The sequence below is a fragment of the Larimichthys crocea genome, chromosome XII, assembly GCF_000972845.2.
Source record: "Larimichthys crocea isolate SSNF chromosome XII, L_crocea_2.0, whole genome shotgun sequence".
NCBI classification, from domain to species: domain Eukaryota; kingdom Metazoa; phylum Chordata; class Actinopteri; family Sciaenidae; genus Larimichthys; species Larimichthys crocea.
In genome coordinates, this window is record NC_040022.1 from 5,098,783 (window position 1) to 5,114,310 (window position 15,528).

At 42.4% G+C, this 15,528-nt stretch overlaps 1 protein-coding gene across 4 annotated transcripts; it reads left to right on the forward strand.

Annotated features, from left to right (window-relative positions):
• Window positions 1–3,688: 3,688 nt before the first annotated feature.
• Window positions 3,689–12,274, forward strand: slc16a6b (solute carrier family 16 member 6b). 4 transcript variants are annotated; one of them, XM_019263432.2, is made up of 6 exons: window positions 3,689–3,742; window positions 7,229–7,476; window positions 7,743–7,886; window positions 8,621–8,749; window positions 9,160–10,083; window positions 10,165–12,274. In XM_019263432.2, exons 2-6 carry the CDS (start codon window positions 7,245–7,247, stop codon window positions 10,434–10,436), a joined length of 1,701 nt encoding a protein of 566 aa, XP_019118977.1. In that variant the 5' UTR covers window positions 3,689–3,742; window positions 7,229–7,244; the 3' UTR covers window positions 10,437–12,274. The 4 variants fall into 4 exon arrangements, with proteins under 4 accessions (XP_019118977.1, XP_010739499.2, XP_010739502.2 ...); XM_010741197.3 differs by lacking the exon at window positions 3,689–3,742 and adding an exon at window positions 4,707–5,013; XM_010741200.3 differs by lacking the exons at window positions 3,689–3,742; window positions 7,229–7,476 and having other exon boundaries at window positions 7,745–7,886; window positions 8,088–8,749.
• The last annotated feature ends 3,254 nt before the right edge of the window (window positions 12,275–15,528 follow it).

A 15,528-nucleotide genomic window follows, 5' to 3' on the forward strand; every position in this document is an offset into this window, starting at 1 on the left:
TATTTACACATTGGCTTTTCCTACTGTCACGTCAGAATTTTTGGCGTGTGTTATCTTATTAGTCAGACCTTGAGAGCCCTTTCATGTCCCCAGCGGGACATGAACTGTTCCCATTTTAAGACTTAACAGGCTGTTCTTTCTGTCCCCATCTAAATTTAGGACTATTATTTCCTTTTTGAGGAAGCTTCCTCACAGACTGCTTTACAGGAAAAGAGGTCCAAAACAAATGAAGGATTATCTGACTGAGCAGTTAGCTCTGTTATTGTACTTTGTAAGAGTAGGTAATAGCTATTCAGTTACACTAATTTCCCTTGCAGACTTGTTAGCATTTACAACATGGTCTCATTAAATTACAAAGACTACATCAAGGTGTTCATGTGTTTGACCAGTACAGATAGCTCTGTTACAATAAGGCCAAACCTGATGCTATTGTAGGTTTGCTTTGACTGTCAAGCCCTGTGCAATACTTTACATTCTAAAGTTCACTAATCCAGTTTGTTTATCGCGTACAAGTCACTAATTTCTGCTGTTCACACATCAATCAAACACCACAGCAGAATCTTTGTCTTCATTTAGACATCTTGTGTGGCAAAATTTACCTGTAAGGGGGCTGCAAAAGTTTATTGTTGGCCTCCTCCTGTCCCTCCACACACCTTCAGTCATATGATAGATTACTGCCTATAGCCCCAGATGTTCTGTGTCACTTAGTTTGAGGCCTTAGTTTGATTAAACCTAACATTATTCATGCAACATGTAAGCACAATCTTAACTAAAGGCAAATCTTACATCTAGACTGTGACACAGTCATATAACCAGATAATAATATGTAACAATGCTATATTGTATTTATCTGCTTGAAATTACTAAACAAATCTGCAACTGATCAAATTATGTGCAAACAACTAAACATAGTGAACTTGGATTTATTTAGCATCCCAGGGCACAGACCTGCTTTGTCGGGTTAATCCAGCCTTGGTTCCTTGTGAATTTCATCCAATAATCTACTATCTATAATCAGGTGCAAGTAAATGAGATCAAGAGTAGCAGAGTTAAAGGTTCAAAGGGCGAGAGATCAACACCAATATCTACCTTTAGGATATGGTTATACAGTGATCATATAGTATACAGCTATCAAAGTTTAGTTCAGAGCAGGGTCATGGAGCCAGATTGCATAACACAAACTTGGGTTTAGTCGTCTGCCTACACATACTCAAGTTATGCACAAGGTGGGACACAGAGCACAGTGTAAATAGTTTATGTCACCAGCATGCTCCAGGTAGGAGTTAAGTGTCATTGTTTACTTGTATATTTTCACATATGTGGTAGCCCTGTTAGATGCTGACATTCTCTTGTTTCTCTTCTGCTGTACATGTGTCATCTCATTGTCTGTGCATAGAAGGTCACTGAAGTTGAAACTGAATTCAAATCAGAATGTACTCTTCAGTGTCTTCAATCTCTCCACACGAAAACAATAACTCGTGCCAGCACAAAGAAATCCAGCTGCTGCATGTGCAGAGGGCCTCACTGTATCAGTTTGAAGACACTGTTAGTTTGCGTTCCTGCTGGTTGCAGTTCTCCTGCATCGAAGCTGCTGAGACAGAACTTTGTATTGATCTAGAGTTTAACCTCTAGATCCATGGAAACCATTTTAATGGTGTTTATAATTTCACAGTGGAGTGGAGTGGAGCATCGCAATTTAGGAGGTCATAAAATTTGTCACAGGAGTAAAAGTGTTTAAAGGGAGCAATGTGGAGGATTTAGTGACATCTAGTGGTGTAGTTGTTGACTGCAACTCCCTCATCTCACACGAAAGGCTCCATCTCAAGCCTGTGTTTGGTTTGTCCGTTCTGGGCTACTGTAGCACATGACGGTTCAACATCATGTAAGAGGATCTGCGGTATAAATATAAAAGACTCATTCTAAGGTAACAAAAACGCCACACCTCTTATTTCCAGGTGATTATACACTAATGAAAACATAGCTATGACATCTTATAGGTCCCTACTCTGACAGACTGGAACTTAGAAGAACATAGAACATAGAAAAAAATGACATTAAGCAGATGAAACATGATAGAAAAGCGATGAAATATGTGAAAGCAAAGATGAACTCAGTGAATGAGCAGTGTGCTCAGTGCTGCAACTGGTGGCCATATGTGTGTGTATATATATATATATATATATATATGAGAGGAGAAGCGGATTGGTGATGTTGTAAATTCATGGTGTTTAAAATTCAGGATTTCTCTTGAAATCACAGTTCTAGACTAAATGGTCTAATTATCTTCCAGTTACTACATTAAGGTGTTTATATGCTTGACCAGTACATATCTGTTACAATGAGGCCAAACCTAATTTCATTGTAGGTCTACGTTGGTGAGCTCTTTGCAGTATGTAGCTCTAAGATTAAGGCTTCTCTATGCTCTAAAGTCCATTAATCCAACACGTTTATGGCTTACATGTCCTCATTCCTGTTGCTTGCTTTCAACTGCAACCTACAACGTCACGACATCCTGAGGCAGTTGTGCAATTAACCTATGTCTACAGCAAATATTGCAGTGACAGGTTATTGTTCTCTAGCTAGTCTTTTCACTCTACATTTCCTTTACCAGTACAGCCTTGTGTTTGCTCCAAACATTACGTACCTCAGGTGTTTGTGAAAACCATTATAACCAGCTGTAACTTTACACCCAGAGGGAGAACCTAATGCTGAAGGAAGACAAAGACAACAATACAAAACAGTTATAAATGCAAAGGGTAGAAGAATGGGATCCTTAAGGCGATGGGTGAAAGTATAGAGGGTATTTTTAGGCTATTTTTAGCATGTCACTCCAGAGACTCATTGTGAATTTGATCACTGAGACAAATCTCCAACAGAGTGAAATCTTATTTGTAAGACAAAACAGTTTAGTTTTGTATTTTACTGAGATTTCAAAAGCAATTGGAATAGGAATTGAAATGAAGAGAAAATGATCTAAATCTAACATTGAAGTTAAAAGGATAATTAATGTAGTAGAAACATTCAATCATCTTTATGGTTTCACTGTCTCCTGGCAGTCACTCTACACTCCCTGACTAACTGACTTTTTGCACACCTTTTCTATGTTGGACTTGGGACTTCTGTTACGTCATGATCAGTGAGCACACGGCCGACCAGTGCCATCTTGAATGGGATATCAAAGATGTCATGCCATGCTGATCCTCCCAATCAACTCAATACAAGAACAAGCAATTCTAGCAATTTTAGAGACTTTATGATTGAGCCTGAGTAGAGGTCCTCGGTTTGGAGAAAAGAAAATGTTTATGTCAGAAAAAACTGGAACAAAGGAATTAAACTGAAGCCACTTGTGCAAACCAAGAGTATTATAGTATATATTTTAAATTTTTTTACTGTTTGTGTAAGAGGCTGTGAATATCGACATGCTGCCCTCATCTAGAAAATTGAACATCTTGAATTTAAAAGGCAAAGTGATCAGATTTGACCACCAAACAGTAGTATTTTTATAGAAACTGCTAGTCTCCAGGAAGGATGGAGATGCAGCTCAACCTTTCCCCCAAACCTTCTAACATAGTGATTAACCAGTCACAACTCTTAAGGGGGTCCAATCAGATTTCAGGGCTGGACCTTGTCTGGCCACCCCTTAGACACACCCCTGCATCACAGTAAAAAGTATTTGAGGTCAGGGCAGTTCTGAACACTCAGCACACTGTAGGTCAAAGGATCAGTCACGGCTGAGAGACGGGTAAGTTACATTACTCAGAGCTAACTGGCTGAATTAATTATGGCATTCATCAACATTTTTAAAAAATGTGCAAAGTTAAAATTAGATTTAACAAAAAGGTGTCTTTTCTTCTGATAGGGTCAGTTTGATTTGTAACCTTATTAGGTCAAATTGTATTGATCTTAGCCTGTTTTCCCCTTGAACACGGCTCTTGAAAGTGTGGCAACATTTTAAATAATTTAAAGTAATTCTAATACTGCTCATACCGTTGCTAGAGAATAAAGGGTGAAAAGGTACTATTGGCTTCACTGTTCTCCAAAAGCAAAATATGGGTCATGTTGTGATGACATTCAATTTTACTATATTTGTAGACTTGAGGGATTTCTTTACTAACTTTGTGTTCATAGAAATGACACCAATGCCGACTTCTAATTAAGTCAAACAGTCCAAAGAAAGGCAAAAAATTAGTCTCTTCTTCTGTATTCTCACGTCATTGTTCATGTGTGTTCAGGTGTAACAGGAAGTCAGCACAAACCACAGACAGTACAAAGAAACACACACACACACACACACACACACACACACACACACACACACAGGGTGTATTGGTTTATTACACTGTCTGTGGGTAGGACACAGGGATGCTGCCTCCTAACTGGAACAAACCTGTTCATCCCAGCCGCGCGCTCAGTGTACACATGTGCTCCGTAGTGCGCGCGCACGCGCCAGGACGAGCTCGAGCTGCATTCAAGTTCAAAGATAAAAATGCGTAAAAAAAAAAAAAAATAGATCACGAGCTCAACCTATTGTTCCACCTATAGCTGAGCGTGTGCTATCAGCTCATGGTTTGTCTGTTTGTGAAATATAAGCTCATGTTTAACCTGCAGGAGCCACAAGATTCAATATGAACAAAACATCACCCAGCTGCTCATATTGTCATGTTTTTCCCATCGGCACTGAAACACAGCGCGTGTATGTGTGTGTGTACAAGTGTGTGTGTGTGCGCGTTCACATGCCGTCGCGCCCGCGTTTGAATACCGGCTCGAGCCGGTAAAGAGCTGCCAAAAACAGCCAGGAAATATTTCCCCGAAGACAGAAGATGCGACTGGCTGTGACAGAAAGAAAATAGACCAAAGAAATATCGGCTTTACTGCCAGGAAGGGTCTTAAATATTAGATAAAAAAACAAAAAAAGCTTGGCCGACACATCACAGCAGCTTCCGTACAGCCACAATGCAGTGAGGAGGTGGAGAGCCCGGCCGTGTTACACCAGGAGGCTGCTCTTCTGACCCGGTAAGTAACATGGCTTTAGCTGTGGATGCTGTCACAGCTGTGCCGCTTTGTTGGGTCGTTTGTGTGTGTGTGTGTGTCCGAAAATAACGAACCAAACTACATGTTTATTGCTGTTATGTTAGTGACACCTTAATAAACCCGTTACACCGGCTAACATAGCGAATATGTTTTATCTGCTCTTCGTTTACGTGTGAAATGACGGAGAGAGGCTCAGTGTCGGCTGGACTCGCTGCCTGCATTAGCGGGTAAGAAACCCCTGGGATGCAGCACACTGACATCATCCTCCTCCTCCTCTGCACTGCGGATAGCCCTGTCTCTCTTCCTGTGGGGTTAGTTTGTGTTGGTGCTCACAAGTTTCACCTGCCTCACTCTCACCCTGAATAAAAAGGATTGGGGATGTGACACATTACAGTTTGTAGCATCATTGAACCCTTTGTTAACAGCCATGACATGATCAGCAAGCTGTATGTGAAACTTAAAGTTGCACATTTATGCTGTAATGTTCAAATGCAGGTGGTTGAACATCCAGAGTTTGCTTGGTTTAGTCTGTCTTAGGGCTCAGCCACACACACACTTATGTGTAGCCCCTTCCTAACCTGGGGTCCAGACCCAGTGTGGGTCGCTACTGTTAACAGGCTTGGTCAGCTCTGAGGTTGTCACAATTAGATTTTGCACGTCAACTTTTTGTTTTGTCTTCACTCTAAAATAAAATATTAGGCAACACCTCTGTTCATTTCTCGTGCTGTGTAATTAATAAAATGACAGGAAAGCGCTGCGGACTCAACAGCTGGAACTGGTTACTAGGGTGTTACCTTTACTTTGGTGTTGTTAAAGGTCAGGACAGGTCCAGACCAGACTGTGTTTGTGACGAGGATGTTTTCTTTTGCAGTGTGTGTGTGCACAGGTTGGATACAAGTAGGGGGCGCTACAAGGAGGGGGAAAAAAGGTTTGGACCCCCTAACTTAAGCTGTCTGTTGTCTGTGGGGTGTGATATAAATGTAAAACAGGGTAAAGGAAGGGCACCCAACCTCTACAGTTTGAGGCGCTGTGTTTGGTGTGTGTGTGTGTGAAGGGATGGCCTAGTTTTTCCAGCCTCACGTGGATTTTTATGTTTGTGTGTGACTTATCGGCTTACATTGTTGTTCTTCTCGTCCCCAGCTGGTGATTTTTCTCTCTCAGCGGAGGCTCCCATGGTGACAGTTCTTCTTATTGTTCAGACAACCTCGAGATGCCTGACGCCAAAGCTTATCTTGTTTTGGGTGTAAACCACTGGAGGAAAGTGGATTAATGTGAGATGAATCCAAACTATTGTGATCCTGACCTTCACTGGAGGCTAATGGTCCACAGGAAGTCTACAGGAGGCGGGACACACTTAATTGTTAAAGTATAGTTTAAGACATGAAATATTGCCTCAGGACATTGGCATCTGCTTTGCAGCACCCACATTAATCAAACTGACTGCGTGAATAGCATATTCCGTTTAACATTTCTTGTCTGATGCGTGGCCTCGACAGAGGCTTTCCAGCTGCACGCAGCAGCCACACCCTGAGCGATGAAACGTCAGCCCTGCTTCACATTCTGCCTGTCTGCGGCACGGGTTTCAAAGGGTTTGGGGTTGTTGATAATAATAGGCAAAATAACAACTGTAACCATTGAGTCAGGCATATGATCAACTGCAGCATGTGGCGTGTGAAGTTTTAACTTTGTGCGGCCACCACGTTGACCACATCCGTCTTCACATGGAAACTGAATCATTAAAGAAGATGCACGTTTCCTCTTTAACTGCTCTCTGACCCACACTGTACGTCACAGTCAAGAATAGTCGAATATGAGGAAGAAAAATGCTTCAAAAACAAAAATGAGGTGCTTGGATCAGTTTGATTTATCCGTGTTTTGATTTTAACTCCATGTTTCATGGTGTGTTTGCTCTGATAAAATAAGTCTGAGTCTTGTGTCCATGGCAGTAGAAGACAGATGTGAACGTTTCTCTGCCCTAAAACAAGGAAAATTACATCAAAATAAATTTTTGTCAGCAGCTCTGCAGACTTTTTAGCCTCTTTTGGCTCATTGTTTTGGTTTTACAGCACTCTTTGTGTTTCTTTCAGCCTCAGTGTTCATCAACTGTGTTTCCAGGCAGCAGCAGGCTGTTCTTCCGCCCCCAAGTGTCCACAAAAACAACAACAAGCTCACTCATGTTGTCTCTGTCTCCCTCCAGGTGACCTGTTGTAGCCATGAGGGTGCCCACTTCTCAGCATTGTTTGGGTCCAAATGTTTACCCAGAGGTGCCCGATGGCGGCTGGGGCTGGGCCGTGGCCGTGGCCTTCTTCTTGGTGGAGGTCTGCACCTACGGGACCATCAAGAGCCTGGGCGTCTTCCTCCAGGATCTGATGAAGGAGTTTCAGGAGAGCAACAGCCGAGTGTCATGGGTCATCTCCATCTGCGTCTTCATCTTCACCTTCACTGGTCAGTCATTGAAAGTCATTGAAAGTGCTTGAATCTGTACTTTTTGTACATAGAGACTTGAAATCTCTAAATATTTTATTTGAACATATATAAATACTTTATCTTCTGCTGTCTGTGTTTCTTGTACTTGTGTGATTGTTTCATGTGCAAATTGAATTTGAGGATCTTGAAAGTCCTTGAAAAGTCCTTGAGTTTGATATTTAACAAGATATTTAACATTTAACAACGATGATATACTCTGGGTTGAAATACTTTTCGTCGTACAGCCCCGCTGTCCACCTTCCTGAGCAACCGTTACGGCTATCGTCCAGTGGTGATGATAGGAGGCTTTCTCATCAGCCTGGGCACCATCACCTCCGCCTTCACCAACTCCATCAACGAGATGTACATCACCCTCGGCGTTGTCTCAGGTTTGTGTCAGACTCACGCCCCCACACCCATCATCTATCTGTCTGTCTGTCTGTCTGTCTGTCTGTGTGTCATTGTCACATACCATTTACAGATCGTTGTGCTCTCGCAGATGCGTTTGTTTTTTTTTAACCGCCTGTACTGACAGACCTAAAGGGACTTCTAGCAGTGTGAACAACCCAATCTGAATCTATTTTTTCCAGAAATTGTCCAATGAGTGAGAGGTGATCAGCCTCTTCTAAACAACACGCAGTGAGGTCTACTCCACCATCTTAACTCTCTAGGAACGACTGGCAGAGCAGGAGCAAAATATTCTCTCAAAAAACACTAAATTCCCTTTCAGATGGGGTTTGGTGGAGCAGGAGGCTGAGCACGATGGAATCAATTGAATGAAAGTATCTGATTGGATGATGAACAAATTGAGTTTTTGTATCAGAGCACATTAACTATTTTTTTTCTTGGACAGAATGCACTGCTAGCTCTCCCACCGTGATTACCATGTCTGCCTCTGAAATGGACCACAGCTAACTTGACAACCCCCTTTCTCTTCTCTCCCCCTTTTTTTTTTTTTTTTTGTCTTTACATGCCTTTTGTCTTTCAGCTGCAGCAAAGCCTGCCACCTTTGACAAAGGAGTCAGCTCACACCTTGATCTTGACCCACCCTCCTAGCCATGCAGGGTTCCTACCATGCGGGCCAGTGGCTGTCATGTCCCCTTTTCCCCTCTGTTATTTACAGGCCTCGGCTACTGCCTCACCTTCATCCCCACCCTCACCATCCTAGCGCAGTACTTCTCCAGACGCCGAGCCCTCGTCACCTCTGCCGCTTCCTCCGGAGAATCTTTTGCCATATTCGCATTTGCTCCAGGTGAGTGTTGGTTAGCTAAAATATGATCTTTGTTATTACTTACTGCTGTTCATTGTGACTACTCTAGGGAGTATAATAATTAATAATAAGTGTGAAAGTTCCTTCTTAACATGAGGAAACAGTTGTACTAAAGTCTTTTGCAGGGGTTTTCAATCACATCTCCCCCTAGTGGATGGTGTTTGCTCAGTTGTCATGGGGATGGCTCAGTTGTTTGGAACTTTGGTCATGTGATAATTTGACCTGGTAGAGTTGGTTACCTTGCCGAGGAGCCACATACCGGAGATGATAACGGAGCAAACTGTATCCACTGAGGAAGACAGGAACATGTGGTTGAAAACCCTGCAAAAGCTTAGTAAGTAGACCTTGAGTAAACAATAATAATAATAACCGATGCCGTCCTCTCTCCACAGCCTTCACTATACTGAAGGAACACATTGGCTGGCGCTATTGCCTGGTGATCCTAGGAATCATCCAGTCTTCTGTGATTGGTTGTGGGGTTCTCCTTCGTCCAATCATTATCAGGCCGGAGCCCATGAAAGAGGACAGTGAATCAGCCAAAGAGCCTCTCTCTTTGAAGCAGCTCCAGACTGTTTACGAGATGGAGAACGAACAAACCAGAACCTCCATCAGTTCAGGAGTCTCCCAGGGCTCAGAGGACTCGGGTGTCACTTCCCTTTCTGCTTCAAACGTAGACCTGCGGACTACAGGAACTGAAACCAAGGCTCTGTTGGCAGGGGGAGAGCAGGACAAAGAGGGCCAGGAGCAGTCTCTGTTCACTTCTCCCACCCCGGTCAAGGGGAAAGATGAGGGCGAACAAGCAAATGTAGAGGCGGGTCCTCTCCAGCCCTCCAGCCCCAAACTCCTGGACTTCTCTGTGCTTAAAGACAGTGCCTTCATCTGGTATTCTCTCTTTGGCTTGTTCGCCACGCTAGGTTTCTTCGCCCCGCAGCTCTACATCATTGAACTGAGCAAGAGCCGAGGCGTAGAGCCCAGCATGGCCTCCTACATGCTCTCTGTGATAGCCGTGGCCGAGATCTTTGGCCGCTTGTCCATCGGGGTGGTGCTGAACAAAGTCCGCTGCAGGAAGACCCTGGTGCTGCTGTGCTGTGTGGTTCTGATGTGCCTGGTGCTGGTAGCCTTTGCAATCGTGTGGGAGTTCTGGGGCCTGGTGGTCTGCTGCGCCCTCTACGGCTACTTCATGGGCACCATCGGCTCCACTCACATCCCCATGCTGGCTGAGGAGGATGTGGTGGGCATCCAGAGGATGGCATCATCTGTTGGAGTGTACGTCTTCATCCAAAGCTTCGCTGGGCTGGCAGGGCCACCTCTAGGAGGTACCGGATTTTTTCTGTCTCTGTTTTCTCATCAGTGAAGCGCCCTGTAGATCCTAACTGCTGTCTTATGTTTCCTTACAGGTGTGTTGGTGGACATCACACAGAACTATGGTGCTGCCTTCTACTCCTGCGCGGCGGGCATGGGCCTCAGCGCCATCTGTCTGGCAATGGTCGGCCCCGCCAAGTCTGGTATGTGCCAAAGACGGAACAGAAACGAAGAGAAACGCCCAGAGGAAGAGAAGAAAATGTCCCAGGACAGCGACCAGTCGGACTTCCTGGAGGTGGACATAGCCCCAGAGGACAGTCCAGCCAGACAGGCTGACCTAGATAAGGACAAGGCCTCTGTAGTATGAACCGACCACTGCATGACATCACCTCAAAACCAACGACTCACCACCAGGGCCAATGAAGCCTGCAGTGTCACTAACACGAACCCACAGCTGCTGCTGGGTCCAAATCTCAGGTGCTTCACGTTCACTCCTCGAGACTCCTCTGAGACCAAAGGCACATCCACGCTGAGCTTAAGGAGAACCTCGCTTCTTGGGAGCTTTCGCAAATCCAATGTATTGTCAGTTTGAGCAGAAGTACCTGTAACTCAGGAAAAAAGGTGTTGTCATGGATACTGAAGCATCATTAGTTAGACAAAACAGTCATGCACAGTCCTGATATCACGGAGACATATCCGTCTCCGTGATATCATGACTGTGCATCGTCATTAAATGACATTCACTGCTACTAGATGTCACTAGAGCACCAGCACCTCAGACCAAAACAAACAACAGTCCACCAGACTCCACTGACAAAAGCATTCTTTTTACCTTAATCGTGAAACAAAATCAAACACCAAAACCGTCTTTGTTTTCGTCTTTCCACTGTTCCAGCAAGCCTTAGCTGGCAGCCATGAAACGGGCTGCAGTAAAGTACATCCACCGTACTAAAAGTGTCTGACATGGAAATGATCCTTACAGAGATACATCTCTTTGCATGCCACCACACTCCATTGACAAAAAACATTTATTTACCTTACTGCTCATCTTAAAACACACTTCATTAAATTCATTCCAACTCGGACAGCAAAGTAAAACTCACCATGAAGCCATCTCTGGTTTGGTCAAAATGAATCATTGATTCACAGAGACAGACAGATGAGAAGTAAAACTGCAGTTTCATTGCTTTCCTCAAAGTCAACAGTCTTACAGTGAGGCACGCACTATCAAAGCAAAGAACAGAGAAGCTCACAGCCGTCACTCTACTGTACCTTTACATAGCACATAGATGTCTGCTGCTATATTAATGTGTTAATTCTCATATAATACATATATATACATATATATATATATATATATTACAAACCTTTAAAGCCTACAACGGCTCATCCATTCTTGCTGAACACCTGCCTGTTTACAGAGTGGAACACAAACCCTGTGGCTTTGAAACAAACAGAGACAATCCACCTGTACGCGTCTGATTCATGGAGAATGATTTCACCACTGCTGAAGCTGGACAACAAAATGTAGTCATGCACTTTTGTGCACACAGTTTGTCTCCTGTCTGACACACAATCATGTATCCGATGTTTCATTTTTACCCCTGTGGTAATTGAAGCAATACTGCAGCAGTGTTCACCGATCCTTTACAATGAGTCTCTGCACGTGGAGCCTGTATTCTGCGATGCTACGATACTGTAGGTTGTGGAATTTGTTTAGCATGAGCCTCAGAAACTTTACATCCTTTATTTTACACGGCTTTAGGTGTAAAGCGTCGGCTGTATATCTATTCATTAACTGTAGAGTAACTGAATACTGAAAAGCAATCACGATACAACAGACGAAGTTAGTTTACAGTGATTTACTTTCCGACGCCACGGCTAAACCAAGAGATGGGTCACATACAGTTCTATGTATGCAAAGGTGTGACGGACAGATTGGACGGGAGCGAGTGGAGGATTTCCTCCTGCTGCCTCAGATACTCTCCACACACCCAACACAGCGTGAAAGTTTAGTTCAAAGACCTTTCCTTAATCATCGTACCACCTTTATTTAAACTGTTTATAACGATGATTTCCTGTTCCTTTTTTAATACAGACTTTTTCATTGTTTTTTATTTAATCGAGTGACAGGCAGGTTCCTGCCTATTAAGTGCTGTACTGCTTTCATTATGTCTTTTCTAAATAAAACTTGATTCCTCTGTCTGCGCTGTGTATGTTGTACTAGTGTAAATAAACTGGGTCTAATAATATATAAAGTACACAGTGATGGATGTACTGTTGATGGACTGATGGTGTCTGTAGCCTGAGGTTAGGCAAATATCTCATTCAGCTAATATAAGATGAGTTTTAACACTCAACCTTTCCATTTTGTGTCTAAATAACTGTTTGGATTAAATCCCAGATGTTACAGCGGTTAGCTGCATGTTGATGGTTCGCTCCTTTAAACTAGAGCTGAAAAACATTCATGATAGTGTAAAATTGGGACAAAAAGATCAATCGCACTGAAGCACAGACAAGAAACATACATTATATGAAAGGATTGAGTATTTACACAATATTATCGTCATGTGTGTTACTAACACGATATGAACATTTCATTTTTGAAGGATCACAGTTATTGTCAATACCGGTATATCATAACACTCCTGCTTCAAACAACTGTAGTGTGTTCATGGTAAGAGTTCTCTCAGAGTCTTGGGAAGAGAGCTCACTCCTTGATTGGTCACAGAGAGAACTAAGCTCTTCATTCAATGCTACTAAAAGTAGTAAAGCAGCGACCTCTATTGGCTGAACAGTAATAGTGTTTCTTCAAAAGCTACAATGTAACACTTATTAAGTGTTTGAGACTATAGATTATATTTGATGATGAGCTGTGACTTCATATTGTCACAAATATACATCCCTGCAGACCAGATCCAGACCAAATCTACAAACGCACCAGTCCTTTTAGATCTGTACGTTCAACTGACTATACAACAAAGACAAGATACTGGATGTGCAAACTGATGCACTTTATTGTTTTTTTGTAAATATAAACTCATTCTGAATTTGATTCCTGCATCATTGGGACAAAAAATACTGGGAAAGTATTTTATGTTCAATGCTCAAAAAAAGCACCTGTTTGGACCATTTCACAGGTAAAACCCTTCATTGGTGACGTCATGACTGGGTATGAAAGGTGAATGAAACAGTTGAGAGTTTCTCAATACACAATTGGTACCCCAGAGCTCATTATTCCTGCAGCATTGATCCGTTACAGTTACAGCTGATTGATGTTTAACTAGCACAGTGAATGTGGATCTGCCCTATATACTGTACCATATACCGTATACCGCAGTGTTGTTCCTGATCAGTGAGCAGCATTTGACTGTTATAGAAAGCTGAACATTTATTACATATCCAACGGTAATTTCTTGCATTAGTATGTACTTGGGCAGTACTAGTTTGGCATTTTGGGATAGTGGAAGGTGTTTGGACCTTATTAATAAATCAAAAATGCACACTAGTTACTTTTTTTGGCCTTACTATTTCTATTAGTGACATTGTGAGCCCTCCTAGTAAGGTCTGTTTGACCATCCATCCGTTTCCTTCCACTTATCTGAGGTCGGGTTGCGGTGTTCCCTGATTCAGCTACAGCTTCTTGTGGTCTTATTTATTTATAAGGGTTTTTGACAATTGCCATTCACTGGTAGTACTCGTAAAACCAAAAAGGTCTACTAGTACTACAAGTAAGCTCAAGAAAACCTTACTAGTAGTACTAGTAAGCCTTAAAGTATCTTCTAAAAGTAAAATCCAAAATGCACACTACTACCACTATTAAGGATTTTCTAGGCCTCCTGGTAGTACTTGTTGACCTTTTGGGCCTTACTAATACTATTAGTGTGTATTTTGAGTACAGGAAATTAGCGTTTGATATCAAGAATATGTAATAAATGAACAAATAAGTTATCCTATATGTTACTAATGCTCATATACAGACAGCTGAGTAGTCTACAGTTCATCTGTACACCATCCTTTCACATGAAAGTAACTCTACACAGGCGAAAGCTACAAGAACATGATGTGTAAACACACTTCACCCTCTGCTCCTGAAGCGGAGCGTGTTTACACTGCACTGTAGCATTTCTTCTCAGAGAGCGAGTGAGTGAGTGAGCTCAGCAGCTGAGGATAGAGAGCTGCAGTCACCGTGCTTCTTCATCTGATCACCGTAATGGAAAACAAAACAAAATTAAAAATGTCAATACCATTTACAATCTGCGTTACCAGTCAGAGAACTCACAGCTGACCTACGCTCAGTCATGGATGTATCTGGGATCAGGTGTTTACATGCCATAGTACACTGGTTTCTATCAGTGCAGTGTGTGCCTTAACCAGATTGTTAATACCAGAATATGTTTACATGTGCAACACGTGAGGCAGAGCTCACAAAAACCTGATCAGCATGCAAACACAATCGATAACATAAGAGTGCACAGTGCTAGATGACATGATGCCTGTACGACTCCATCTGCCCGCCCACAGATCACTCCACAATGACGTGAAACAGAAGAAGAGCAGGAGCTGTAGGTGAAGCGACAGAGTAAGGAAGAACACTCTGGTGTTACACAGATGTTCATTAAAGCACCCAACTCAGATAAAGTGTATTCACTAAGTAAGTATTTCACTGATGAACAGACTATATAAAACAAAAGTGGGAAAGAGAGCTGGACATTGAAATCCCCTGCAGGAATGATGTCTCATAATCCACACCCAGATGACGACCACAAACTCACAAAGTTGGAAGAACTGTGTGAGGTTTTTCATAACCCCCAAAATAAAATCAAAACAAACTAAAAAACTCTTTCAGCCCTTCTGGACTCAAGTGCAAGCTGCCACCAAGAGGATTCTGGGATTTGATATTGAGTTCACTTCCATCTCTTTCTACTTGGGGAACATGTCAACGGACAACAGGGACACATTTATGAAATATTCTCATAACAGTAAGCAAAAAAGGCAATTACTTGATGCTGGCTTCTCAGCATCTCCCACCCTTGAGCCAATGGGATAGATATTATAAATAACATATAATAATGGAGTGTTTAGTTTATGATTACAGAACGAAAAGGGAAAAGCATACTGGGCTAAATTAGATACAGAGTAAGCTGATGAAGAGTGTGATAACTGAAATTGTGAATATGAATCAAAGTATCATCCTGTGACTAACAATCTGTTTATTACTAAAAATAAATAAAAAATGCAGGGGGTTGAACTCGAGAATGTTGGATTTATATATTTATAGTCTGCTGAGCCACTAATCTAGTATTTTACATGAGTATGACGCATCAAAACATTAGGCGTGTCCTCTCAATGACAGCACAGACAGACACAGGCGTGTTTTTTAAAAAACAGTTGGATTTATTTAGGAGTAGAAGGGTAAGACAGCATAAGTTAGACTGTACATTGAAAGCTTGTCTATC